General features: G+C 44.3%; 1 protein-coding gene and 1 pseudogene across 1 annotated transcript in view; both read right to left on the bottom strand.

The window, feature by feature from the left end:
- The window catches only part of LOC126427352 (neprilysin-2-like), a 292,261-nt gene that overhangs the window by 65,125 nt on the left and 202,200 nt on the right, over positions 1-24,936 (bottom strand). Inside the window, exons 8-9 of the mRNA XM_050089684.1 lie at positions 20,293-20,510; positions 792-950 (exon numbers count right to left, since the gene is read on the bottom strand). Of these exons, the coding sequence (XP_049945641.1) occupies positions 792-950; positions 20,293-20,510 (377 nt within the window). The remainder of the gene's footprint in view (positions 1-791; positions 951-20,292; positions 20,511-24,936) is intronic.
- On the bottom strand, positions 3,910-4,027 carry LOC126427439 (5S ribosomal RNA; annotated as a pseudogene).

The following is a 24,936-nucleotide window of genomic DNA, read 5'->3' as shown; positions in this document are numbered from 1 at the left end:
CGGTGGAAGCTAATTATCTGAAATTGCTGTCGATCAACTTTGGGGTCTCTATTTACGCGAAATTAACATCCAAAATGCCATAATATCACTTTCATTCCTATTAGATCAATAATGAAACACTCGTGTCACAAACTACTCGTAACCAAGAGCACAGCTACCATCGAACAAGACAGGAAGAGCTCTTAACGGAGACTGCCGACTTTGGCGCGCAGTCCGTATCTCTTACTAGTCTCGTCACAGTTCGTGGATTCCCGATCAAGTTCGTACTTATTAAGATATGCATTTGTTAATGAACGGGTGTGAATTTTAACGAGGCAAAATTATGATAAATAGTTTTAAACATCCAGAGGCTCCTCCTAGTATTCATGTTGTCATAAATGACTTTAATTATTAAATATAAATAAACAAAATCGGTGACTTTGGCGCCAAGATGGCGGTACTTCCCGTCACGTATATTTCCCAGGCTGACGCCTGTTGCTACGGCCCAGCGCCGAGCCCCACCCAACTACGCGCGACATATGGTCGCTTCGTCGCCTAGCCGGCCAGCGTGGGAAATGCTCTCCGGTTCATGGCCGGCTATGGACTACAGCACTTCCTAACTATCGTGAATACATCAATAAGAGACAATAATTTATTAAAACTGATAAGAATGTCTTCCTCACGTAGGAGGCACCTTACAAAATCCACCGGCGTTGTCGGTTTGGGTGTCTAGTGACGGGTGCTCGATTACGTTGCACAAGAAATAAACTTTGGTAGGACTCAGTGTGCCGATGAAGCTGTGTGACACTCACCGATCGGCGACGACGTCGATGCATTCCTTCCAGCGGGGCTCCCGCTCCGTCTTTCCAGACACAGTGGACTCGTACTCGAGCTGGCGGCTGCGCAGCTCCTCCGTCGTGTAGGGGACCGAGGCCTCTGCCGCCCGCCACATCACGTAGTTGGCCATCACCCTGCGGGACACAACACTGTTTACACACACACACACACACACACACACACACACACACACCCGCGCGCGCGCGCGCGTTACCAGCTCCCTGGCGCCCTATATGCACAGCCTGGCACACAGAATCGCGGCGTTCACTGCTGTGAAAGTGTTTTCAGTATGGAGACTATCACATTACTAAATTCTATGAAACAAGGAAAACACAGTAAAACGAGTTTCTCCCGGCATGTTGTAACGGAACATATTAAAGGCTTTACTTTACGGAAGTATGCGATACCCTCCAAATTCAACCAGTTTAACGACTATTTATGACTATAGAAAAGTTATTGTGTATGTTAACAATGATTGCATAACATGTCTCCATAAACAGTCGACCCATTAAATTATACCGAGCGAGGTGGCGCAGTGGTTAGACACTGGACTCGCATTCGGGAGGACGACGGTTCAATCCCGCGTCCGGCCATCCTGATTTAGGTTTTCCGTGATTTCCCTAAATCGCTCCAGGCAAATGCCGGGATGATTCCTTTCAAAGGGCACGGCCGACTTCCTTCCCCGTCCTTCCCTAATCCGATGAGACCGATGACCTCGCTGTCTGGTCTCCTTCCCCGAAACAACCAACCAACCATTAAATTATACTGAATAACTGACCCACACAAAAGTTAATATCACTTGATCACTGATACAGCAAATGTCATCATGTAAAAACACTAAGTTCATCTTAAATAATTAATATGAAGTACGAAAAATAGTGGACGACTTAGGTATTTTGGATCTTCTTAAATAAAAATCACCCAGTGAAACCTATTTGTTTACTAGGAGCGTTTTCACTCAGTATGTAATTCTTAATAATTCATGTTACTTACTTATTTATGCAAATTAGAGAAGTCAACAGACAAACTACTAAAAAACGGCCTTTATGTAACAAAGAATTATTCTGTCAAGTCAACAAATCTGTCTGTCATTTTAATAACATGTTAAATTATGTCACTCGATGCAAATTAATAACTTTTCTGCACAAATTACGATAACAGATGTACATGTGACTTATAAACTATATCTCTTTTTAGTAGTTCTTTGACAATGTTGTAAATACAAGCAGCAAGAAGGGTCGGACGCAGTCGGAATGTCACTTTGGTAAAGTGTGTTTGTGTGTTATTGTTTGAGGTGGATAAACAATGCAAAGAACATGTAAAGGAAGTACCACTTTGTGTTGTGTCATGGTCTTTGGTGGACAGTGGAATTAAGATGGCCACCAAAGTAATAAATATTTGAAGTTTACATATTTATTGGTTTCGCTCGTTCTTTATCATCAAAAGCACATAAAAAACACGGGACCTCATGTTTTTAACCCTAGACAACCAGATTTAGAGCCAGCATCAGCATCGAGACACAGCAGCGATCCAGCAAGCAGCAGCGATTACCACAATGCATTTTAATGGTGCAAACCTAACATCAAGTGCTGACAAGCTCCGTAAATGGGAGTGAAATAGTGCGATTACAGCAATTAGGAATATCTACGATTAGGCGACCATTACAATGTAAGGCCAGTTTTACGAGAACCACTTACACGTCTACAGCAGCACCCCAATCGTCCAAATCTGGAACTGCCAACATTTTCACTAAGCGCCTACTTCAATGCGAGATGCTTTTAATAATTTCTACAACAAAACTCTGTCTTGGAATCTGGCAGGAAACCCAAAGAGATTGTGGTCATACATTAAGCACACCGACGGCAAGACGCAATCAATACCTTCACTGCGCAATTACAACTGTGAAGTCACTGATGACAATGCCACTACAGGAGAATTATTAAACACGGTGTTCCGAAACTCCTTGACCAAAGAAGATGAAGTAAATGTTCCTGAATTCCAATCAAGAACAACTGCCAAGATGAGAAACATAGAAGTAGATATCTTTGGTGTAACGAAGCAGGTTAAATCACTTAATAAAGGCAAGGCCTCCAGTCCAGATTGTATAATAGTCAGGTTCCCCTGATAAAATAGCTCCAGAAAGGTCCGTACCTAAAGACTGGAAAATTGTAATAATCACACCAATACCCAAAAAAGGAAATAGAAGTACTCCATAGCATTACAGGCCCATATCACTAACGTCGATATGCAGTAGGGCTTTGGAACATACACTGTGTCCGGACATTATGAATTACCTCGAAGAAAACGATTTACTAAACGTAGTACAGATTGAAAAAAATCGTTCTTGTGAAACACAACTAGCTCTTTGTACTTATCTACATCTACTACATCTACATGATTACTCTGCAATTCACATTTAAGTGCTTGGCAGAGGGTTCATCGAACCACAATCATACTATCTCTCTACCATTCCACTCCCGAACAGCGCGCGGGAAAAACGAACACCTAAACCTTTCTGTTCGAGCTCTGATTTCTCTTATTTTATTTTGATGATCATTCCTACCTATGTAGGTTGGGCTCAACAAAATATTTTCGCATTCGGAAGAGAAAGTTGGTGACTGAAATTTCGTAAATAGATCTCGCCGCGACGAAAAACGTCTTTGCTTTAGTGACTTCCATCCCAACTCGCGTATCGTATCTGCCACACTCTCTCCCCTATTATGTGATAATACAAAACGAGCTGCTCTGTTTTGGACTCTTTCGATGTCCTCCGTCAATCTCACTTGGTAAGGATCCCACACCGCGCAGCAATATTCTAACAGAGGACGAACGAGTGTAGTGTAAGCTGTCTCTTTAGTGGACTTGTTGAATCTTCTAAGTGTCAAATGGTTCAAATGGCTCTGAGCACTATGTGACTTACCATCTTAGGTCATCAGTCCCCTATAACTTAGAACTACTTAAACCTAACTAACCTAAGGTCACCACACACATCCACGCCCGAGGCAGGATTCGAACCTGCGACTGTTGCAGTCCTGCGGTTCCGGACTGTAGCGCCTAGAACCGCACGGCCACCGCGGCCGGCAAATTAAGGGTAGCCAACAGCACGCGGTGTTCCCAGGCGGTCACCCATCCAAGTACTAACCGGGCCCGATGTTGCTTGACTTCGTGAACGGACGAGAACCGGTGTATTCAACATGGTATGGCCGTTGGCTTCTAAGTGTCCTGCCAATGAAACGCAACCTTTGGCTCGCCTTCCCCATGCCACTTCGTGGTGGGGGGTGGGGGGCGGGAGGGGGGGGGGGGCGCCGGTGCCCCCCGACTCCTGGGACCGTGTGCAATAGCGTCCTGTGCGGTCCGCTGGATAGGGGACGGCGGGCGGTGCACGTTTCGCGATCGAAAGATTTTTAACTGTGTGTTATTACCTGTGATGTGTGTATCGTGACGGCATTCCTTGCGCAATAGGAATAAAAAAAGAAATGGGACTGATGTAATTACTTCTCATAAGACCTGCATCTTTACAAACAGCAGAGAATGATGGGCAAGTGAAATCCAAGCCCCGAAAACTGATATTTTTAAATAAAAAAACTATACACCCTTAAATTTCCCTTCATGATATCCTTCGTCTCCAACACAGAGCTGCCAATTTCCAGGTAGAGATAGGGGTGGAGAGCGGCAGGGGGTGGGGTTGGGATGGTGGGGGTGGTGATTGATTTCCTGAAAAATTCTTTTAATAAATAAATAAACTATATTCCATACATTGCCTTGAATCCCCTAAATTGTTTAAATAAACAATATACCATACATTGTATATAAATTGTTTAAACAATATTTCATACACAGCAATCGATTTCTGGACAAATTCTTTAACAACATAAATAACCTATATTCCATACACTGCCATAAATAACTAAACAATATTCTATACATTGTATGAATTGTTTACACAATATTCCATACACTACAATCGAATTCCTTCCAAGTGACCGATCAACTGAGACTTCTTCCTGCCAATTTCCAGGAGGAAGGGTGGGACAGGAGAGGGTTATCAGAGGGGGAGAGGTGAAGTAACTGATCAATTTAATTAATTACTCAATCAATTCGTAATCGTGAGGGGGGCTGTTAAAATAACTCAGACTTGAAAGTGTACCTGTAGCAGCGAGGGGTGAAGTTTCCATAGGGGTGGGTGGGAGGAGGAGGGAGGCAGGCGGAACAATAGGTTAAGTGCCTGTCAATCAAAAGGAGGGATCCTTTTAGCAGAACAATAGGTTAAGTACCTGTCATTCAAAGGAGAAAAATAGGTTAAGTACCTGTCAATCAAAGGAGAACTATAGGTTTGCCCTTGAGTGCATACCTACCCCTGATGTAGGCAACCCACACTAACATAATGGACCTGTACAAAATTTGTCCTGCTACTCTCATGTTCAAGAGTACGACTGTTTGAACTTGTTTCCGGCCATCCCAATTTACGTTTCTCTGTGTTTTCCCTAAATCGCTTCACGCAAATGCCAGGATGGCTCCTTTGAAAGGGTACGGCCATCTTCTTTTCCCATCCTTCCCTAATATGACAGGACCGCCGACCTCGGTGTTTGGTCTGCTGCTCCGAATCGACTGACCGACCGACCTCATAAAGCCAATCTGGTTGTCAACTGGTCCTCGAGACATATGAGTCTCAACTTTATCTTTGGTCACCTACACCTAAGGTACAGGTATGATTTCCCCATCACATACAAAACTGAGATGCTACTCCAATACGGGAGAGCCCCCGCAATAGTGATGATTTAAGAAAGGAAAAAAGGGCCAAAGAAGTGAACTCTAGTTTGCGTTATTGATGGCGATAAACTAGGGCAGTCCACGCAACTGTGTCACCTATACTGCTGCAGTCGTGTAATGGTTAGCACATCTGCTTCATAAGCAGGAGACCTGGGCTCAAGTCTCAGCAGCAGCAGAAATTTTAATTCATTTATTCAGCTTCTATCACTATTGAAGACTTACTGACTCCTGCTGTGTTAAGCTCAAGACCATAAAAAGCCAGCGAGGGAACTCTGAGACCAGAAACTGGAGACATCAAGTAGGTGGCTGCCGTAAATGGTAGCATTTGGTTGGACGAGCTAAGCAGTGATGAAAGACGCTTGTGAACTGCAAACACTTAGGGCAGCTGTCTCTGGGTAGGATTTTCAGCTCAGTGAATTAACTGGTAACTTCGTACTCCATCTAGCTGCTGTCATACATTTCCACAGTAGCCAGTGGTCCCAAAGACACACGTTTCTGCATATGCTGAAAGCACGATACTTGTTCCTGAGAAGAACAATGTCAGCGGTTTTACACAGGTTAGAGTGAGATGGAAAAGGAGTAAAACTGCAGGAACAGCGATCCCCAGTCCCGAGAAAGAAGTCACCGTCGTTAGGGCTGGGCAAAGTGACACAGAACCCTGTTGCCTCTAGCCATACTAGGAGGGGCAGTGACGCTTAACTTTCAACTAAACACTGTTGCTACCAAACGTGGAGTTTCATAGAGTGTAACGGCAAGGAACCTACAGAGTAGGAGAAGGGAAGGACTTTATTGGCTAGAGGCACTGAGAAGGTGCACAACCACACATGGAAATGGAATATGCCTGTAAAGGGCCAGTGGACTGGTGGGTCGACTACAGATGGGGAGAAGCCGTGAGCTGACACAATACTTTCAAAACTCCAGATTTTCATGTTCAGAAGACTTTCCAGCCACTGCTCTCAAATTTATAATGCGGTTAGTGATTCCTACCCCTCTTAACTCTCACTAGTTTCCATGTGGCGTCGCAGCACTTTGAAGTTTGCCATTCACCACAAGTGTGGCCCGATTGGCAACCTGTGTGCCCTGCCAACGAGATGGACTTCCGCATTGTGATAAGTGGTGGCCACCTACAGCAATGGACGGTTCACATTCGGCGTTGGAGTTCCAGGGTCGCTGTTCGAGGACACACTTTGTAGTGGAGATCAGTCAGCGAGACAGTCTGTAAATGGAGTCAGACACAGCCTTTGCATAGGGGCAAGTGTTTACTACAGTGATTGACAGTGTGTTGTCCAAGACAGACACAGTCTTGTTCACATGGTATTCAGTAATACATGTCTTGACAGGTCACTCCGTAGTTGCACGTCAAGCACATCTGACAAGTTGCTGTAAAACTTAAGTTGGTATCCACTGTCACAGTTCCTCCGTCTACCTCGGAGCACCTAAATCTAATACATGCATCAAAAAATAAGCCCAGTTCCCAGAACTCCTGCAGATAGACGTTCCTTTGACTGTTCAGAGATGTCACTAAACCCACTCAAAGATGTAAATAACCATGCATGAGCGGCGCCTATTAGACGGAGGGGGTCCAACAGCGGATCAGTTCCAGTAATTCTACCAGGAAAGTGGTACAGGACTCGTCTGTAGTTCATCTGCGCCTAAACGATTAATACCGTGCTTCGTTCATATCCGCATTGTTACTTTGTGCCAGGAAGGGCTCTCAACAAGAGAAGTGTCCAGGCATCTCTGAGTGAACCAAATCGACGTTGTTAGGACATGGAGGATATACAGAGAGACAGGAACTGTCGATGACATGCCTCGCTCAGGCCGCCCAAGGGCTACTACAGCAGTGGATGACCGGAACATACGGATTATGGCTCGGAGATACACTGACAACAACGCTACCATGTTGAATAATCCTTTTCGTGCAGCCACAGGATGTCGTGTTACGACTCATGACTCAAACTGTGCAAAATAGGCTGCATGATGCACAACTTCATTCCCGACGTCCATGGCGAGGTCCATCTTTGCAACCACGACACCATGCAGCGTGGTACAGATGGGCCCAACAACGTGCCGAATGGATCACTCAGAATTGGCATCACGTTCTCTTCACCGATGAGTGTCACATTTGCCTTCAACCAGACAATCGTCAGAAATGTGTTTGGAGGCAACCCGGTCAGGCTGAACGCCTTAGACACACTGTCCAGCGAGTGCAGCAAGGTGGAGGTTCCCTGCTGTTTTGGGGTGGCATTATGTGGGGCAGACGTACGCTGCTGGTGGTCATGAAAGGCGCCGTAACTGCTGGACGATACGTGAATGCCATCCCCTGACTGGTAGTGCAACCATATCAACAGCATATTCGCAAGGCATTTGTCTTCATGGACGACAATTCGTGACCCCATTGTGCACATCTTGCGAATTACTTCCTACAGGATAACGACATCGCTCGACTAGAGTGGCCAGCACTTTATCCAGACATGACTCTTAACGAACATGCCTCGAATAGTTTGAAAAGGGCTATTTATGGACGATATGACCCACCAACCACTCTGAGGAATCTACACTGAATCGCCGTTGAGGAGTGGGACAATCTGGACCAACAGTACCTTGATGAACTTGTGGATAGTATGCCACGACGATACAGGCACTCATCAATGCAAGAGGACGTGCTACTGGGTATTAGAGGTCCTGGTGTATATAGCAATCTGGACCACCACTTGTGAAGGTCTCACTGTATGGTGGTATAACATTCAATGTGTGGTTTTCATGAGCAATAAAGAGGGCAGAAATGATGTTTGTGTTGATCTCTACTCCAGTTGTCTGTACAGGTTCTGGAACTCTCGGAACTGAGGTGATGCTAAACTTTTTTGATGTTTGAACGAGATGTGTGAGCCTTTCTCTCCAGACAACATGTATATGTCACTCACAGGGTTTAGAAGTAGCCTTTCGTGCAGTTTGTTAGTCTGAATGCAGGTAACAAGTATTACTTAGACCCTCGACTTGTCTGAGTCCCATGTGAATATCCTTACTGAGTTCAGAAATCAGCATCTTTCGTAGGAGGCCTACGACAGTATTTGGCGCTGATCCGAGGAATCACCTGCCGTCACTGAAAGTTTATCTTTCCGCAATTCCTCTTAATCGCTAGTAAAATGGCAGACTGTGTTGGAACTTTGTTTATGATCTAATATGCTTTCTCTATTCTATGCAAGGACATGTCAGGATGATCCTCAGAACAATTCACAGAATTCAGAAGAAATTAACAAATGACGCCTTTCGAGGAGAGCTTTACCACATTTGAAGCAAATGGCTCCTCCCTCACGGGCTAGAGTGGTTTGCCCAAAATCCTGGCATTTGAAACAGTGCACTGACCTCAGGACATAAGGCATCATGTTTGATCGCAAGAAATCTACTTTCACATGTTCCAGAAATTTTGTGGTACCTAATGCAAGAATAGGTGAACCCGATTAGTCCCATTCACTATCTCCCCGTTTCATTATATTTTGCACGTCAGTGACACATTCTTGATACCATTCACCCACAAGTTACTGTTTGGGGATATCTATTTAATACCCCTGCAGGACACAACACCTTTGCTTTATACCAAGCTGTTGTGTAACTCCGTTTCGATTGCATATCACTGTAGCATTTAGCTGTCTGGAGGTTCGTCACCTGTTGGGAACCAGAACTGTGAACCAACAGTTCACTTTACAGATTTTAAAGTGCCAACAACGACCTCTAAACCCTTTTGAATGTTGAAAAGTGCAACTTGCTCGAAGCTGCCGTCTTTCCTCTTAACTATCAAAAAGACGTCTGTCTAGCACCATGCCTTGTGTTACTATAAAAGGAAGTACTCTGAGTAATCCAAGTGCAAGGAGCACTGGTGACACGGGCCCTCTTGTGAGTTCAAGTGCCGATACCCACCAGTGGCACACCCATTCGCCTGGTTGATGAAAGGGATACGTCCGATGACTCCACCACGGTTCCAAGAGCATCTATGGAAATAAGGGTCCACCCAGGTGGAACCCAGCTTGCCTTGGTAAGTCGTATACAACCGATGTGCAGCCAGTTTCCCAGGGGTTACCTGCTAATGACTGTTCTGCCCCAACAGACCTGCAACCCATGAGAACACAGCGAGGTATATATTATCTTCACAATCTGGATGTTTAAGCAAACATCCTCAAACCCTGTGACACTCAATGTTCCACCACTGCAACACACGTTGGTCGCTGATGAGTGTCCAAAACTTAATAGTTAGTGGCAGCACTTACCGGTCACTAGCTCTGGAAACCTGGGTTCGCGAAGCCCATACCCAACAAACAAAGGCTGTGCTCCATGAGGTGCTCACCATTTAGAAAGACCCAGGAGGGCACATGTGGCTTTATCAAAAATACCGTGGACCCAGCGAGCATCACCCCACTATTTGCATTCGTGTGACATCGTAGCAATCTGTCCACATGGTATGCTGCTGTCAGAGTCTATAGCAAAGAGGAACAAGAGTGTCACAATTGTATGTGTTGGAACTAAATACTGTGAATCATGTAGGTTAGTAAAGAATTTCCTGGCACAATAGATCTGGTAGGTTATCAGTAAGTGCCGAAATTCTAACGATCAGTGTAGGAGACTTGTGAACAGTTGAAGTCTGACCAACTCGCAGTATTGAGACATGTACTCATGTGTTTGCATAAATTTGCCAGTGTTGTGGTTCGAGCCTCATTCACATGTCTGTGAGTTTTAAGAGATGGTATGGAGGTCTGGATGTAGTTCTTGGTCATCTGCTACATACCAGATGTTGCTGGGAGCAGTATCCATTACACAAGTAATTGCTCATGTACTCATGGACGAGCTCTCTTCAGCATGATGCAGTACGGCCTCTTCTAGTATGGCTCCACATTATGTCCTTGGAGTATCACAGTCGCGCCTATTGGCAGTGATGGTACCTCTTCCTCTAAGGCATTGTTTAATTGTGCTGAAAAGGGTATATGAATGTTGGGAATAATAATCTTGACAAAGATAACAAGCAGCTCTTTCATTTCCGTGAGCTTCATCATACAGAAAGATCATGTCGATGCATTATGCAAATGTGTACTCAACCATGTTTCTCCCTCACTCAAAGATATGTGGGACTTGAACCAGGTGAGAGAGCTAAGACTCAAATGACATCAGCCAATGCAACATAAGCATCTCCACCATGACCACAAGTTACCAACTACTTAGCAAACATGTTTTCAAACGGCTGCAGGACGGAATTGATCAGTTTCGGACATGTGTTCCTATTCAAAATGTTATGTACTCACTTTCCTCTACAGGTTCTGAATGTTATTAAGGGAATTACTGAACACTCCCTATAAAGTGTGTCGGGAGAATGCTAAAATCGGCGCAGCTGTTGTAACATGGGAACAGAGCAATTTATGTGACGTCCAAAAGGGCATAATCATTGCCTTTGGGGCCAACTGTGTAAAGTGTTCGTGTGCCGCTGTGGTTAAAGTATATCGTGCTTGGCAAAATGGCGCTATCGAAAACTGTTGCTGAACCAACTGTGTGCACTGTAGGCCATAGATGACAGGGGGTGAATTATGGCTGTGGAGATGAGCACAGGCTTGTGAAAGGGATACGTGCAGCTGTTGAGCAATTAACCACCCAGTTGAGACAAGGAGCTCCCAACAGTGTCTCCTCAACGACCATTCAGTGGACACTGCCGCATACGGGCCTCTGTGGCAGCCGCTTGGTTCTTGCACCTATGCTGGCTGCTGTCGGTTGGCGACGAAGGATGGAACTGACGCTTCAACAATGCAACTGGACGTCCACAGAGTGTCAATAGATTTTCAGATTAATCACGTTTCGTGGCCCATCACACAGATGGTTGTCTGTCAAGAAACACGCTGCAACAATCATCGGATGGGTGCAAGCTGGAGGAGGAAGCATTATGGCCTGGGAAATGTTTTATTGGTATTCCCTGGGTGGTCTCCTCGTTCTGGAAGGCACAACAGATCCACACAAGTATGGATGTACCCTTGGGTACCATGTCCACCCATACACAGTTTGTTTTTCCTTGATGTGAAGGTATCTACCAGCAGGACAATGCGAAGTATCACACAGCTCGCAGTGTACATGCGTCGTTTGAAGAGCACCAGGATGAGTTTACCATACTCCTCTGGCCAACAAACTCCCTGGATTTAAACCCAATCGAGGATCTGTGGTTCCACTTCGATCGGGCTGTTCGCAGCACGGATCCTCAGCCGAGAAACCTAGCGCAGTTGGCCACGGCACTGGAGTCGACATGGTTCCACGATGTAACACCTACAGCGCCTCTCAGTGTTGAAAAAACAAAAATAGCTCCCAAATTAGCTCCCATGTCCTTCAAATATCAATTCACAAAATGACCCAAGTCCCTCCACAAGTAGTAATTACAAAAAATAAATAAAAAACAAATAAAGGGAAATATCTAGTATATAAAGCAAAAGAAAAGAAAAGGAAAATTTAATTATAAATTTTACAAACATGCTAAGGGAGAAAAACGGTAGAAAATATTAAAATATTTGTTATTCCAATACGTAAGAAAATCAATATTATAGTCATAGAACGTAGGTCTGGGACACCAAAGATAGTGTTTATTAAAGTATAAATAGCCATACGTTGTAATTACGGTACTCCAGTCTCTAGTCTGTTCTAGTTCGGAAGTTATTTAGGACGTACAGCTTTAGAGAACAACAATTGGTACTTTATTAAACGGGGATCAAGAATAGATCATGACGAGATTGTTTTGGAGGATTGTCAATTCAAGACTTTAATTTGGACATTTATCAGATTAGATAAATGGGAAGGTGAATACTAATCTCTTTGGCTTTAATGTCAATTCGTGTGAATATTTAAATGCTTTACTGAATTGAGAATTTTAACCGGATTCGGACTTTGAATTGTGATAGTGGGAAACTTTAACTTCACGTGACTAGTGATCATAATTAATGACAGTTTGCGGAGATTAAATAGAAATAACTTATTTACCGAAAGTGACAGGATATTATCTAACATCTCTGATGCTAGCGGGAATCCTACTTAGGCATCTAATTAAACAACTTTTTTGAATAAGATCGTATGAGTGAACCTGTTTATTAATAATTCTTGTCAATAAACTGACGTTGTTAGTTTGAAACATAATACAAGTCTTGAACATTAATTTAACTTAGATTAATAAACGTTAAGGTTACGTGATCTATGCCAAGAACCAACTAATGATTTGTAACTAAACCAATTGAACGAAAGGTTAAAGTATCGTCATCTGTAAACATTGGTAATAAAGCTACTAAAATTTTTTTTCTTTCGGAGTTGGGAAAACTATACGTCTAGTGACCCTTGTTTAACATTGGGTTTTAAAAGTAATCAAACTGATACTTAGCCGGGACGTTATTAAATAAAAGTAAAACCCTTCAATGACAGTCAATGTGTAAAAAAGTAAAATCAAACTTTCACCTATTAGACGAAAAAGTGAAAACAGAAAAAGGGCTGTTACAACATCCTTTGTGGTAGCTTCCAGAACCTCACTGAGTCTCTTAATGCACATGCAGAAGGTTGTTTTTCAGGACTTCGACAGGTCAAATTAATGTAACTGGACAGTGTTAATAACAAGTATTTCAAACGATTCTTGCCATCAATTCAATTTAACCATCTGAAACTACACTTTCATATGCTCACTGGGAGAGAAAGGTATTACTCATCTCCTAAATGGAGCACTCTGGTAGTCCTGAAGTGATATACACTCCTGGAAATGGAAAAAAGAACACATTGACACCGGTGTGTCAGACCCACCATACTTGCTCCGGACACTGCGAGAGGGCTGTACAAGCAATGATCACACGCACGGCACAGCGGACACACCAGGAACCGCGGTGTTGGCCGTCGAATGGCGCTAGCTGCGCAGCATTTGTGCACCGCCGCCGTCAGTGTCAGCCAGTTTGCCGTGGCATACGGAGCTCCATCGCAGTCTTTAACACTGGTAGCACGCCGCGACAGCGTGGACGTGAACCGTATGTGCAGTTGACGGACTTTGAGCGAGGGCGTATAGTGGGCATGCGGGAGGCCGGGTGGACGTACCGCCGAATTGCTCAACACGTGGGGCGTGAGGTCTCCACAGTACATCGATGTCGTCGCCAGTGGTCGGCGGAAGGTGCACGTGCCCGTCGACCTTGGACCGGACCGCAGCGACGCACGGATGCACGCCAAGACCGTAGGATCCTACGCAGTGCCGTAGGGGACCGCACCGCCACTTCCCAGCAAATTAGGGACACTGTTGCTCCTGGGGTATCGGCGAGGACCATTCGCAACCGTCTCCATGAAGCTGGGCTACGGTCCCGCACACCGTTAGGCCGTCTTCCGCTCACGCCCCAGCATCGTGCAGCCCGCCTCCAGTGGTGTCGCGACAGGCGTGAATGGAGGGACGAATGGAGACGTGTCGTCTTCAGCGATGAGAGTCGCTTCTGCCTCGGTGCCAATGATGGTCGCATGCGTGTTTGGCGCCGTGCAGGTGAGCACCACAATCAGGACTGCATACAACCGAGGCACACAGGGCCAACACCCGGCATCATGGTGTGGGGAGCGATCTCCTACACTGGCCATACACCACTGGTGATCGTCGAGGGGACACTGAATAGTGCACGGTACATCCAAACCGTCATCGAACCCATCGTTCTACTATTCCTAGACCGGCAAGGGAACTTGCTGTTCCAACAGGACAATGCACGTCCGCATGTATCCCGTGCCACCCAACGTGCTCTAGAAGGTGTAAGTCAACTACCCTGGCCAGCAAGATCTCCGGATCTGTCCCCCATTGAGCATGTTTGGGACTGGATGAAGCGTCGTCTCACGCGGTCTGCACGTCCAGCACGAACGCTGGTCCAACTGAGGCGCCAGGTGGAAATGGCATGGCAAGCCGTTCCACAGGACTACATCCAGCATCTCTACGATCGTCTCCACGGGAGAATAGCAGCCTGCATTGCTGCGAAAGGTGGATATACACTGTACTAGTGCCGACATTGTGCATGCTCTGTTGCCTGTGCCTATGTGCCTGCGGGTCTGTCAGTGTGATCATGTGATGTATCTGACCCCAGGAATGTGTCAATAAAGTTTCCCCTTCCTGGGACAATGAATTCACGGAGTTCTTATTTCAATTTCCAGGAGTGTAGATGCTGCAGAATTCGTACCAGGTGGTCATGTGTCCTCCACCACTGACATCATTCTTGGCAGTGATGTGGTGTGTTATGTAGAAGACAACTGCAGGGAATCAGCACAGTAAGACTGGTCGACGTGGAGATGTGACAGAATGGCAGGAGGCAGCTACATTGTTTGGACATGCCAACGATCACACCACAACTGCAGTCGTCCGACTGGTTAGTGTACTGATGCCGACTGTCTACGAGGAATGGTGTTGCAGTTGTAATAAAAATAGTCACAAAATGATGCGTACCGACAGCAACTGGGGCAAGTGTCAGCCCTTGTCAGTGGCAACTGGTTTGAAACCTGAGAGGATTTTTACGACTTGTGAATTTAGGACCATCTTAACCGAGCACAACTGACTCGAATTTGTCGAATTCAAGGACATAAAAGTAATGTCTCACTCCACTATATGCCAGGCCCTGTCACACCCACCCCTATTGGTGTTTGCTGCTACTACGCTATGGTGCAATATCAGGAATCGAAACTGGGAGAGTTGCTCTAGCCACTGGTATGTGATACTTTTCTCTATGTGCTGTAGTGTTTGCTCAGCCACCTTCTGAATTTCTGGGGCTACTTACAAATGACCTGGAATAATATTCTTTGCTGGCTGTGCTGTCATGTAGAGGAGAGCAGTGTCGTTGGACGACCGTAAGGAACTGCTGTAAGTCTTTGACACCATTTCCACTTGATGCCATGAATAGCAGTTGTCTTTAAATGTGCACACGTCAAAGAATATGCTTACAACAGAGAGAAAAGCCCACAAGTGTATGATTACAATATTATTAGTGAGCATGATGAAAGTGTAAGAATTTAGGGATAGTATCAGGTGATTATAATTAAAGTGCAGCTACCGACAGAGGCCCAGTGTGGATTGCGATTATTTTATGGCAGAGAAACCTGAAAGATACGCTAATCCGTTAAAGCAGAACCAATTTATGCTGTAAAAAAATTAGTTCTGATCTTGGTCACCAGGTGCAAATCTGGCGCTGTGAATACAAGAGACATATAGAAATATTTCCACATGTTATGCATTAGGAACGGCACATGGACAGAAGAGAACAGACGAGTGAGAAAGGCATAATGGTGATTTTATTACTAAACACTGTTTACGTCATTTGTTCAAGATGAGCACTGCAGATGCAGACGAGATGCTGCATTCGTAAAACGAAATGATCGACAGTTGCTCGCAGTGGTTCTGCTGCAACCAGACTAACGTGTTCCTGCATACTGACCTTCAGATCGGGTAGAGACCGGAAATGTCCCTGGTAAACACACTCATTTAGATATTCCCAGAGCTAAATTCACATTGATTCAGATCAGGTGATCTTGCAGACCACACATCGGGAAAACCTCTCGATAACACGTTCGTGGTAGGTTGCACTAAGCAGGTCATTCACTGGGCAAGTAAAACGAGGTGTTAACCCAACTTGTATGAAAACAGTGGTTTCCACACAGCTGCACTCTTCCAAAATAGGAATGGCACGCCATACAAGGAGGTCTCGATAGCGTGCAAATGTGACGGTACACCTGTCAGGTCCTCTGGGTGTATTCTCTTTAAAGACAAGTGGACTGACAGTAAAGGTGCTTGTGAGTCAACACCACACAGTTACATACAACAAGTATGCACACAACACGTGTTTTAACGGTACCCTAAATTTGACAGTGCTGTGTATTCACTGCGGCCTGTAGTGTAAAATCTGCCTCGTCACTCCATAGAATATTGTCTGGCCACATGTCATCAACTCTGATCTGTGCCAGAAATCGAAGACGAAATTCAGAACGTTGATACAATCAGACATTACAGTTGGTGCACCGTCTGGATCTTGTACAGGTAGCACTGTTAAACAGACCACAGAACTTTCTGTACTTTTGACTTTGGGATGGACAACTCTCTTGAGAGTGCACGAGCACCAGCACTACCCAGGGCATGTGCTGCACAGTCAGTCACAGCAACAGCAACCTCATCACTAACTTCCTCTCTGATGGGATTCCTCTCTCTTTCAGAATCCATGTTGTCAAATTTAATCATCATCTTCTTTAAACCACTTGATGATATCAGGGCTTCCTCAGCCCTTCCACTTGGCGATACTCTCTCAATGGAGCTCTGTAATTGCTGCTGTTTCACTAACAGCACACGGTCTCTCTTCTTGATAGCTACACTGTTCACTCACGTTATGGCTTGTCAAATGACACCATCATACAAACTGTGTACAGTGCCAGATTTGCGCCTGGTGGCCAAAACAGAAACTAGGTTTTTTTTTTTTTTCCCAGCCGAAATCAGTTCCACATTAATACGTTAGCCTATATATCAAGTTTTGATGCCATATAGATGCAGCCCACACTGAACCTCAGGAGTAACTGAACATTAATTTTAACCACCCGGTACTAAGAGGATGTACAGTGGGACGATCACATACAATCAGTATCACAGGAGCCGAATGGAAGACTTGAACTTGTATGAAGAGTTCTGGGAAGATGTGGTGCATTTAAGAAATCGCTTACAAGGCCCTATTCAACAGGTTCTGTTATGTTGTTCCAGTTTATGAAGTAGGTGCTGAACAAATTCAGAGAGCACTGCTAGCCTCATAACATGTTGGTACAGTCCATATGAATGTGTTATATGCTGCAAAGCCAAGTAAACCTGCCTAATATGGTGTAGGGCCCCTGCGAGCACACAGAAGGGCCACAACCTGACAAATGTCTGAAGTAGTGCTCCACGGAACTGACACATGAATCCTGCAGAGCTGTCCGTAACTCCGTAAGAGTACGAGGGGGTGGAGATCTCTTCTGAACAGCACATTGCAAGGCATTCCAGATATGATCACCAATGTTTATGTCTGGGGAGTTCGGTGGCCAGCAGAAGTATTTAAACTAGGAAGAGTGTTCCTGGAGCCACTCTGTAGCAATTCTGAACATGTGGGGTGTCACATTGTCCTGCTGGAATTGCCCAAGCCCATCAGAATGCGCAATGGACGCGAATGGATGCAGGCGATCAGACAGGATGCTTACGTACATGTCACCTGTCAGAGTCGTAACTAGACGTATCAGGAGTCCCCTAACACTCCAACTACACCACTGCAGAGCCTCCACCAGCTTGAACAGTCCCTTGCTGATATGCAGGATCCATGGATTCATGAGGTTCTTTCCATCCCCACACACGTCCATCCGCTCGATACAGTTTGAAACGAGACTCGTCCGGCCGCGCAACACGTTTCCAGTCATCAAAAGTTCAATGTCGGCATTTACAGGTCCAGGCGAGGCGTAAAACTTTGTGTCATGCAGTCACCGAGGGCACACGAGTGGGTGTTCGGCTCAGAAAGCCCATATCGATGATGTTTCGTTGAATGATTCGCATGCTGACAGCTCAGCATTGATATCTGCAGCAATTTGAGGAAGGGTTGCACTTCTGTCACATCGAATGATTCTCTTCAGCCATCGTCGGTCCCATTCTTTTTACGGCCGCAACGATGCTGGAGAATTGATATTTTACCGGATTCCTGATATTCACGGTACACTTATGAAATGGCCGTACAAGAAAATCCGCACTTCAAAGCTACCTCTGAGATGCTGTGTCCCATCGCACGTGCACCGACTATAACACTAAGTTCAGACTCACTTAAATGTTGATAACCTGACATTGTAGCAGTAGTAACCGATCTAACAACTGCGCCAGACACTTGTCTTATATAGGCGTTGCTGACCACAGCGCCATATTCTGCCTGTTTACATATCTCTGTATTTACGCATGCCTATACCAATTTCTTTGGTGCTTCAGTGTATATACACTACTGGCCATTAAAATTGCTGCACCACGAAGATGACGTGCTACAGACGCGAAATTTAACCGACAGGAAGAAGATGCTGTGATATGCAAATGATTAGCTTTTCAGAGCATTCACACAAGGTCGGCGCTGGTGGCGACACCTACAACGTGCTGACATGAAGAAAGTTTCCAACCGATTTCTCATACACAAACAGCAGTTGACCGGCGTTGTTGCCTGGTGAAACGTTGTTGTGATGCCTCGTGTAAGGAGGAGAAATACGTACCATTACATTTCCGACTTTGATAAAGGTCGGATTGTAGCCTATCGCGATTGCGGTTTATCGTGTTGTGACATTGCTGCTCGCGTTGGTCGAGATCCGATGACTGTTAGCAGAATATGGAATCGGTGGGTTCAGGAGGGTAATACGTATGGAATGCCGCGCTGCATCACAACGGCCTCGTATCACTAGCAGTCGAGATGACAGCCATCTTATCCGCATGGCTGTGACAGATCGTGCAGCCACGTCTCGATCCCTGAGTCAACAGATGGGGACATTTGCAAGACACTAACCATCTGCACGAACAGTTCGACGACGTTTGCAGCAGCATGGATTATCAGCTCGGAGACCACGGCTGTGGTTACCCTTGACGCTGCATCACAGACAGGAGCGTCTGAAATGATGTACTCAAGGACGAACCTGGGTGCACGAATGGCAAAACGTCATTTTTTCGGATGAATCCAGGTTCTGTTTACAGCATTATGATGGTCGCATCCGTGTTTGACGACATCACGGTGAACACACACTGGAAGCGTGTATTCGTCATCGCCATACTGGCGTATCATTCGGTTTGATGGTATGGGATGCCATTGGTTACACTTCTCAGTCACCACTTGTTCGCATTGACGGCACTTTGAACAGTGGATTTTACATTTCAGATGTTTTACGACCTGTGGCCATACCCTTCATTCGGTCCCTACAAAACCCTACATTTCAGCAGGATAATGCACGACCGAATTTTGCAGGTCCTGTGCGGGCCTTTCTGGATACAGAAAATGTTCGACTGCTTCCCTGGGCAGCACATTCTCCAGATCTCTCACCAACTGAAAACGTCTGGTCAATGGTGGCTGAGCACCTGGCTCGTCACAATACACCAGTCACTACTCTTGATGAACTGTGGTATTGTGTTGAAGCGGCATGGGCAGCTGTACCTGCACACGCCATCCGAGCTCTGTTTGACTCAATGCCCAGGCATATCAAGGCCGTTATTACGGCCAGAGGTGGTTGTTCTGGGTACTGACTTCTCAGGATCTATGCACCCAAATTGCGTGAAAATGTAATCACATGTCAGTTCTAGTATAATATATTTGTCCAATGAATACCCGTTTATCATCTGCATTTCTTCTTAGTGTAGCAATATTAATGGCCTTTAGTGTATTTTCAGGGAAGTTAAGTAGGAATCTTCAGAGGAAAGACAAAGGAATTCTTGTGAAACCCTTTTGTATAAATTTAGCCAAGTGCTGTCACTACCGTACACCTCGCGTTTATGACAGAGATCAGGGTGCATGCAGAGACATTTAGACAGTCATTCTCCTGTCGCCCAATACACAAATGAAAAACAAATTGCTAATACAGATATAACGTACCCCCTGCTGTGTACCGTATAATGGCTTGCCGAGTATTTACTCGGATGTGGAAGCAGAGCTCGGGCAGCCTGCCGACGCCCTGGCCGCAACGTACCTCTTGGGGGTGTGGCCGAGCAGGACCTCGAGACTCTTGAGGTAGGACGGTGCCGAGACGATGACCACCTCATCGCTGGTGACGGCGACGTGCGGGGGTAGCAGTGTCCTCAGGTACTCCAGCCACGGTACCGACGGGTAGTCATTCTGCAGCTGCTCTACAGTGCGCGGGTTGTACAGCTGTGTCACGTTGCGTCGCGCCTCTTGTGGCAGCGAGATCTGTGGAACAGTGGCGACCGTGCCATGACCATCGACCTTGTGTGTGGCCCATTCTAACAGACTTCAAGAAAAACAGCCTAATTTCAATACGAAATTGCTCAGGAAATGCAGATGAAAACTGAAAAAAATTGCAGGAACGTAGGGAATTAAGGAGATGTAGCCTGGATAATTTAAAAGGGTGACTGACTGTTGAGAGTTTAGATAACGACTGACTGCAACCTGGGAAAGACCGGCCGTGGTGGCCGTGCGGTTCTAGGCGCTTCAGTCCAGAACCGCGGGACTGCTACAGTCACAGGTTCGAATCCTGCCTCGGGCATGGATGTGTGTGATGTCCTTAGGTTAGTTAGGTTTAAGTAGTTCTAAGTTCTAGGGGACTGATGACCTAAGATGTTAAGTCCCATAGTGCTCAGAGCCATTTGAACCATTTTTGAACCTGGAAGAGGAAAACAATGGAAGTCAGATGGGTGGTTTTGAGATATGAAATACTGAAAACAGCAGAGGATGGAATAAACAAAACGACAAGTAAAAATCACTGTATAACCCCCGAGATATTGAACCTGATTGACAAAACGAAAAAACACAAAACTGTAGTAAGCGATGCTCGCAAAAGGGAAGACAGGAATCACTCATTCACTCACTGGTCATACCGGACTCAAGAGTCCATTACGGCAGCAACGTATTTTCGGCATCTGTCCCTGTCTTGGGCTATTTCCTTCCATTCACCTTCAATGCCTGGTCTCCTCAAATCAGCCTTCACATTGTCCTCCCATCTGCGACTCGGTCTCTCCACAGGACGTTTTGCCTCTAAGTGCCTCTCGCGTCCATCGGCCGTCGTAATTTTAACATATTATTATTATTATTATGCTTATTATTTTTACTGTCGCCGACTTACGTGGTGGGCCTTAATAAAAAAGATATTTCATTCAATTTTGATTTACGGTTAAATGCTTTTGTGAAGTTCTCCTTTTTAACAATATTAATCTTAAATTATTTGTTACGTTAATGAATGTTAGACTCGCTGAATCTTAAAACATGGGCATACAAGTTGAACAACGGAATAAACTTTTCATATTAATTTCCTCGGCTAGTCAGTTCACTTTAAAGCAAGAAATCTTTAGTTATTAATTACAATTGCGGCCCACACACGCGCAAGAGTATTTTTTCTAAACTCCGTTAACCATTGTATTGTAGTCGGAGTCCTGGCTCTGGCTCTCGGCTATGGTACTGAAAATAAGAATCTTAAAGCTACGTATTTTCTGTAACTTCGTGCGGCTGTGGAGAAAAATGTGTATTACGTTAATAGCGGGCGAGTATTTCGCTTCCGCTAAATTTTATAAGTTAATATCGCCACGTAATGGCGCCGTTGGCTGCATCGGCCGCTGCGATTGTTGAACTGTAAATTACTTGAATGCAGGTTAATTCAAGGAAGGCGGACGTGAAATCGGGATCACCTCTTACAAATCAAAAGTGAACAATGATATTAAATCAATATATTATCTGATTAATTCGTACAAATATGCTTACATTTGCCAGCACTCGCGAGATGTCCGTCTACACACAACCAAGACAAGAGAAGAAGTGAAGACGACTAAAAATTAACAAAAGAGCGTATCTCGTCGTCTCTTTAGAACCTTTTTTTTATATTTCTTTGCACTTGAAACTTACACAGAGAAATTATTATTTTACGGGTACATAATAAAAAATCTGTATCATTCAAGTTTTAAATGTCTCTTCTTTATAAATACTGTTTTTTTAAGTGTTTTCTTATTGCCTCACTGGGGACGCTATATGCCCTACCAATAATCTGCGCACTGCCCTGCCCTAATCCATTCGAGCTACGTGACCCGCCCATCGCAGCCTACGTGATTTAATAATACTGATTATGTCAGGGCTTGAATTGAGTTCGTGAACCTCTTCGTTATGCAGTTTTCGCCACTCTCCGCTAATGTCATCCCTTTTTGCTCCGAAAATTTTCCTCAGAATTTTGTTTTCCAATACTCGAAGTGGCTTTTCATTTTGCACAGTGAGAGACCAAGTCCCACAGCCATACAGCATATCTGGTAGAATAACAGCTTTGTATATTCTAATCTTTAAATTCCTAGACAATATGTGTGATGAAAGTAATCTATTCAGTGAGAAGTAGCACGCATTTCCTGTCTGTAATCTCCTCTTCAGTTCGGATTCAATCTCATTTCTCGAACTGTTGTCCACACCTAGATACTTAAATGTGTTCAATTTTTTTAACTGCATATCTCCAACTCTTAACACTTCCTGATCTACTGCTGTTGGAATTCTAGTAGTAACCAGGTATTTAGTTTTGTCTTCACTTATCCTTAGACCTACATCTTCGCTAGCCTTGATTAACGTATTCACATTTGCTGTTACAGATTCTTTCCTATCGCTAATGATGTTTAGATCATCTGCATACCGTAATATCTTAATATTTCCATTTAACTCCACACCCTCTGAATTATCTGCTGCCATTCGTACAATGTATTCTAGGACTAAGTTAAAAAGTAGCGGAGACAGGGCATCTCCCCGCTTAAGTCTGTTCTTTATTGCAAATTCTTCTGACTCCAATTTCCCCACGCATACTCCACCTAATACAGGAATATAAAGAAATATATTAGGCAAAAGACAAAATGCCTAATAAGGAATGTCTAGAGAAGAAATGCAAGACTGAAGAAGCACAGATGGACCGGGAAACGTAGATATCACTTGAACGAAAATTAGAGACCTTTGGAGAAAAGAGAAGCAGATGGCAAGCTGATACTAAGCAATGACTGGAAAGCGGAGAAACTGTGAGACGTGGGATCACTATACAAGGGAAATCAAGAGAATATTACATGAATGGAGGAGAAAGTCGATGAAGATGAAGATGACATGGAAGACATACTACTCGAGAAAGAATTGACAGAGGACTGACAAAATCAAAACAAAACCTCTTGGAGTGGGCGACATCCCTTCACAGAATTATTGAAATCCTTGGGACAGCCAGTCTTGTCAAGTGTAGTTCTAGAAAGATCTGCTAATGATATTTTCATGGATATTGATAAATGGTTTAAAGCCAACTCACTGACATTAAACTTCGAAAAGACTCACTATATGCAATTCAGAACCTGTAAGAGGTTTCCACACAGCATTTGCATAAAGTATGAAGAAGAGCAGATAGAAGAGGTTGACAGTCTTAAATTCGTGGGATTACAACTTGATAATAAATTCAGTTGGCAGGAGCACACCACAGAACTGCAGAAACGCCTTAACGAATCTGTATTTGCAATTCGAGTGTTAGCAGACATAGGCGACATAAAAATGAAAAAGCTTGCATACTTTGCCTACTTTCATTCCATAATGTCATATGGTATAATATTTTGGGGTAACTCTTAAAGTCAAACAAAAGTTTTCAAAGTCCAAAAGCGTGTAATACATATTATTTGTGGAGTAAATTCACGTACGTCCTGTAGAAACCTCATCAAAGAACTGGGTATACTAACTACTGCGTCTCAGTATATTTACTCCTTAATGAAATTTGTCCTAAACAATATATCTCTTTTTCCAAAAACGCGCTCAGTTCATAAATGCAATACCAGGAACAAAAATGATCTGCACAAGGACTTAAAAGCAGTTACTTTAGTTCAAAAAGGAGTCCATTACTCAGGAACACTCATCTTCAATAATTTGCCGGCAAACATAAAAAATTTAGTTACCAATAAAGTTCAGTTTAAAAGGAGCCTGAAAGACTTACAAGTGGCCAACTCCTTCTACTCCATTGACGAATTTTTAATAGAAACAAATGATGTATTGTATATATATTCATACTATTAGTATTGTTATTTCAGCTTTCAAAAAAAATATTGACATTTTCCACATCCATGAGAATCTCCTCAGCACGGATCTATGGAACGAAAAACTAATCTAATCTAATCAAAACAATTCCATCTGATTTACAAGATATATAAGACAAGGTAAATAGCGTCAGACTTCACAAATAATGTAATAATCCCAATTTCAAAGGAAGCATAAGGTGTCAGGTCGGAGATCACCAAAACAATGGTAAGTTATAGCTTTAGAAAGGACTCACCTAGGGAAAGACTAGCAAAAGGTAACCTGTCATACGGTTAGTTTGGCTTCTGGTTGTTGTTGTTGTGGTCTTCAGTCCTGAGACTGGTTTGATGCAGCTCTCCATGCTACTCTATCCTGTGCAAGCTTCTTCATCTCCCAGTAACTACTGCAACCTACATCCTTCTGAATCTGCTTAGTGTATTGATCTCTTGGTCTCCCTCTACGATTTTTAACCTCCATGCTGCCCTCCAATACTAAATTGGTGATCCCTTGATGTCTCGGAACATGTCCTACCAACCGATCCCTTCTTCTAGTCAAGTTGTGCCACAATTTTCTCTTATCCCCAATCCTATTCAATACCTCC

Source organism: Schistocerca serialis, chromosome 11, assembly GCF_023864345.2.
Source record: "Schistocerca serialis cubense isolate TAMUIC-IGC-003099 chromosome 11, iqSchSeri2.2, whole genome shotgun sequence".
Classification (NCBI taxonomy): Eukaryota; Metazoa; Arthropoda; class Insecta; order Orthoptera; family Acrididae; genus Schistocerca; species Schistocerca serialis.
This window is presented reverse-complemented; position numbering and strand designations above follow the sequence as displayed.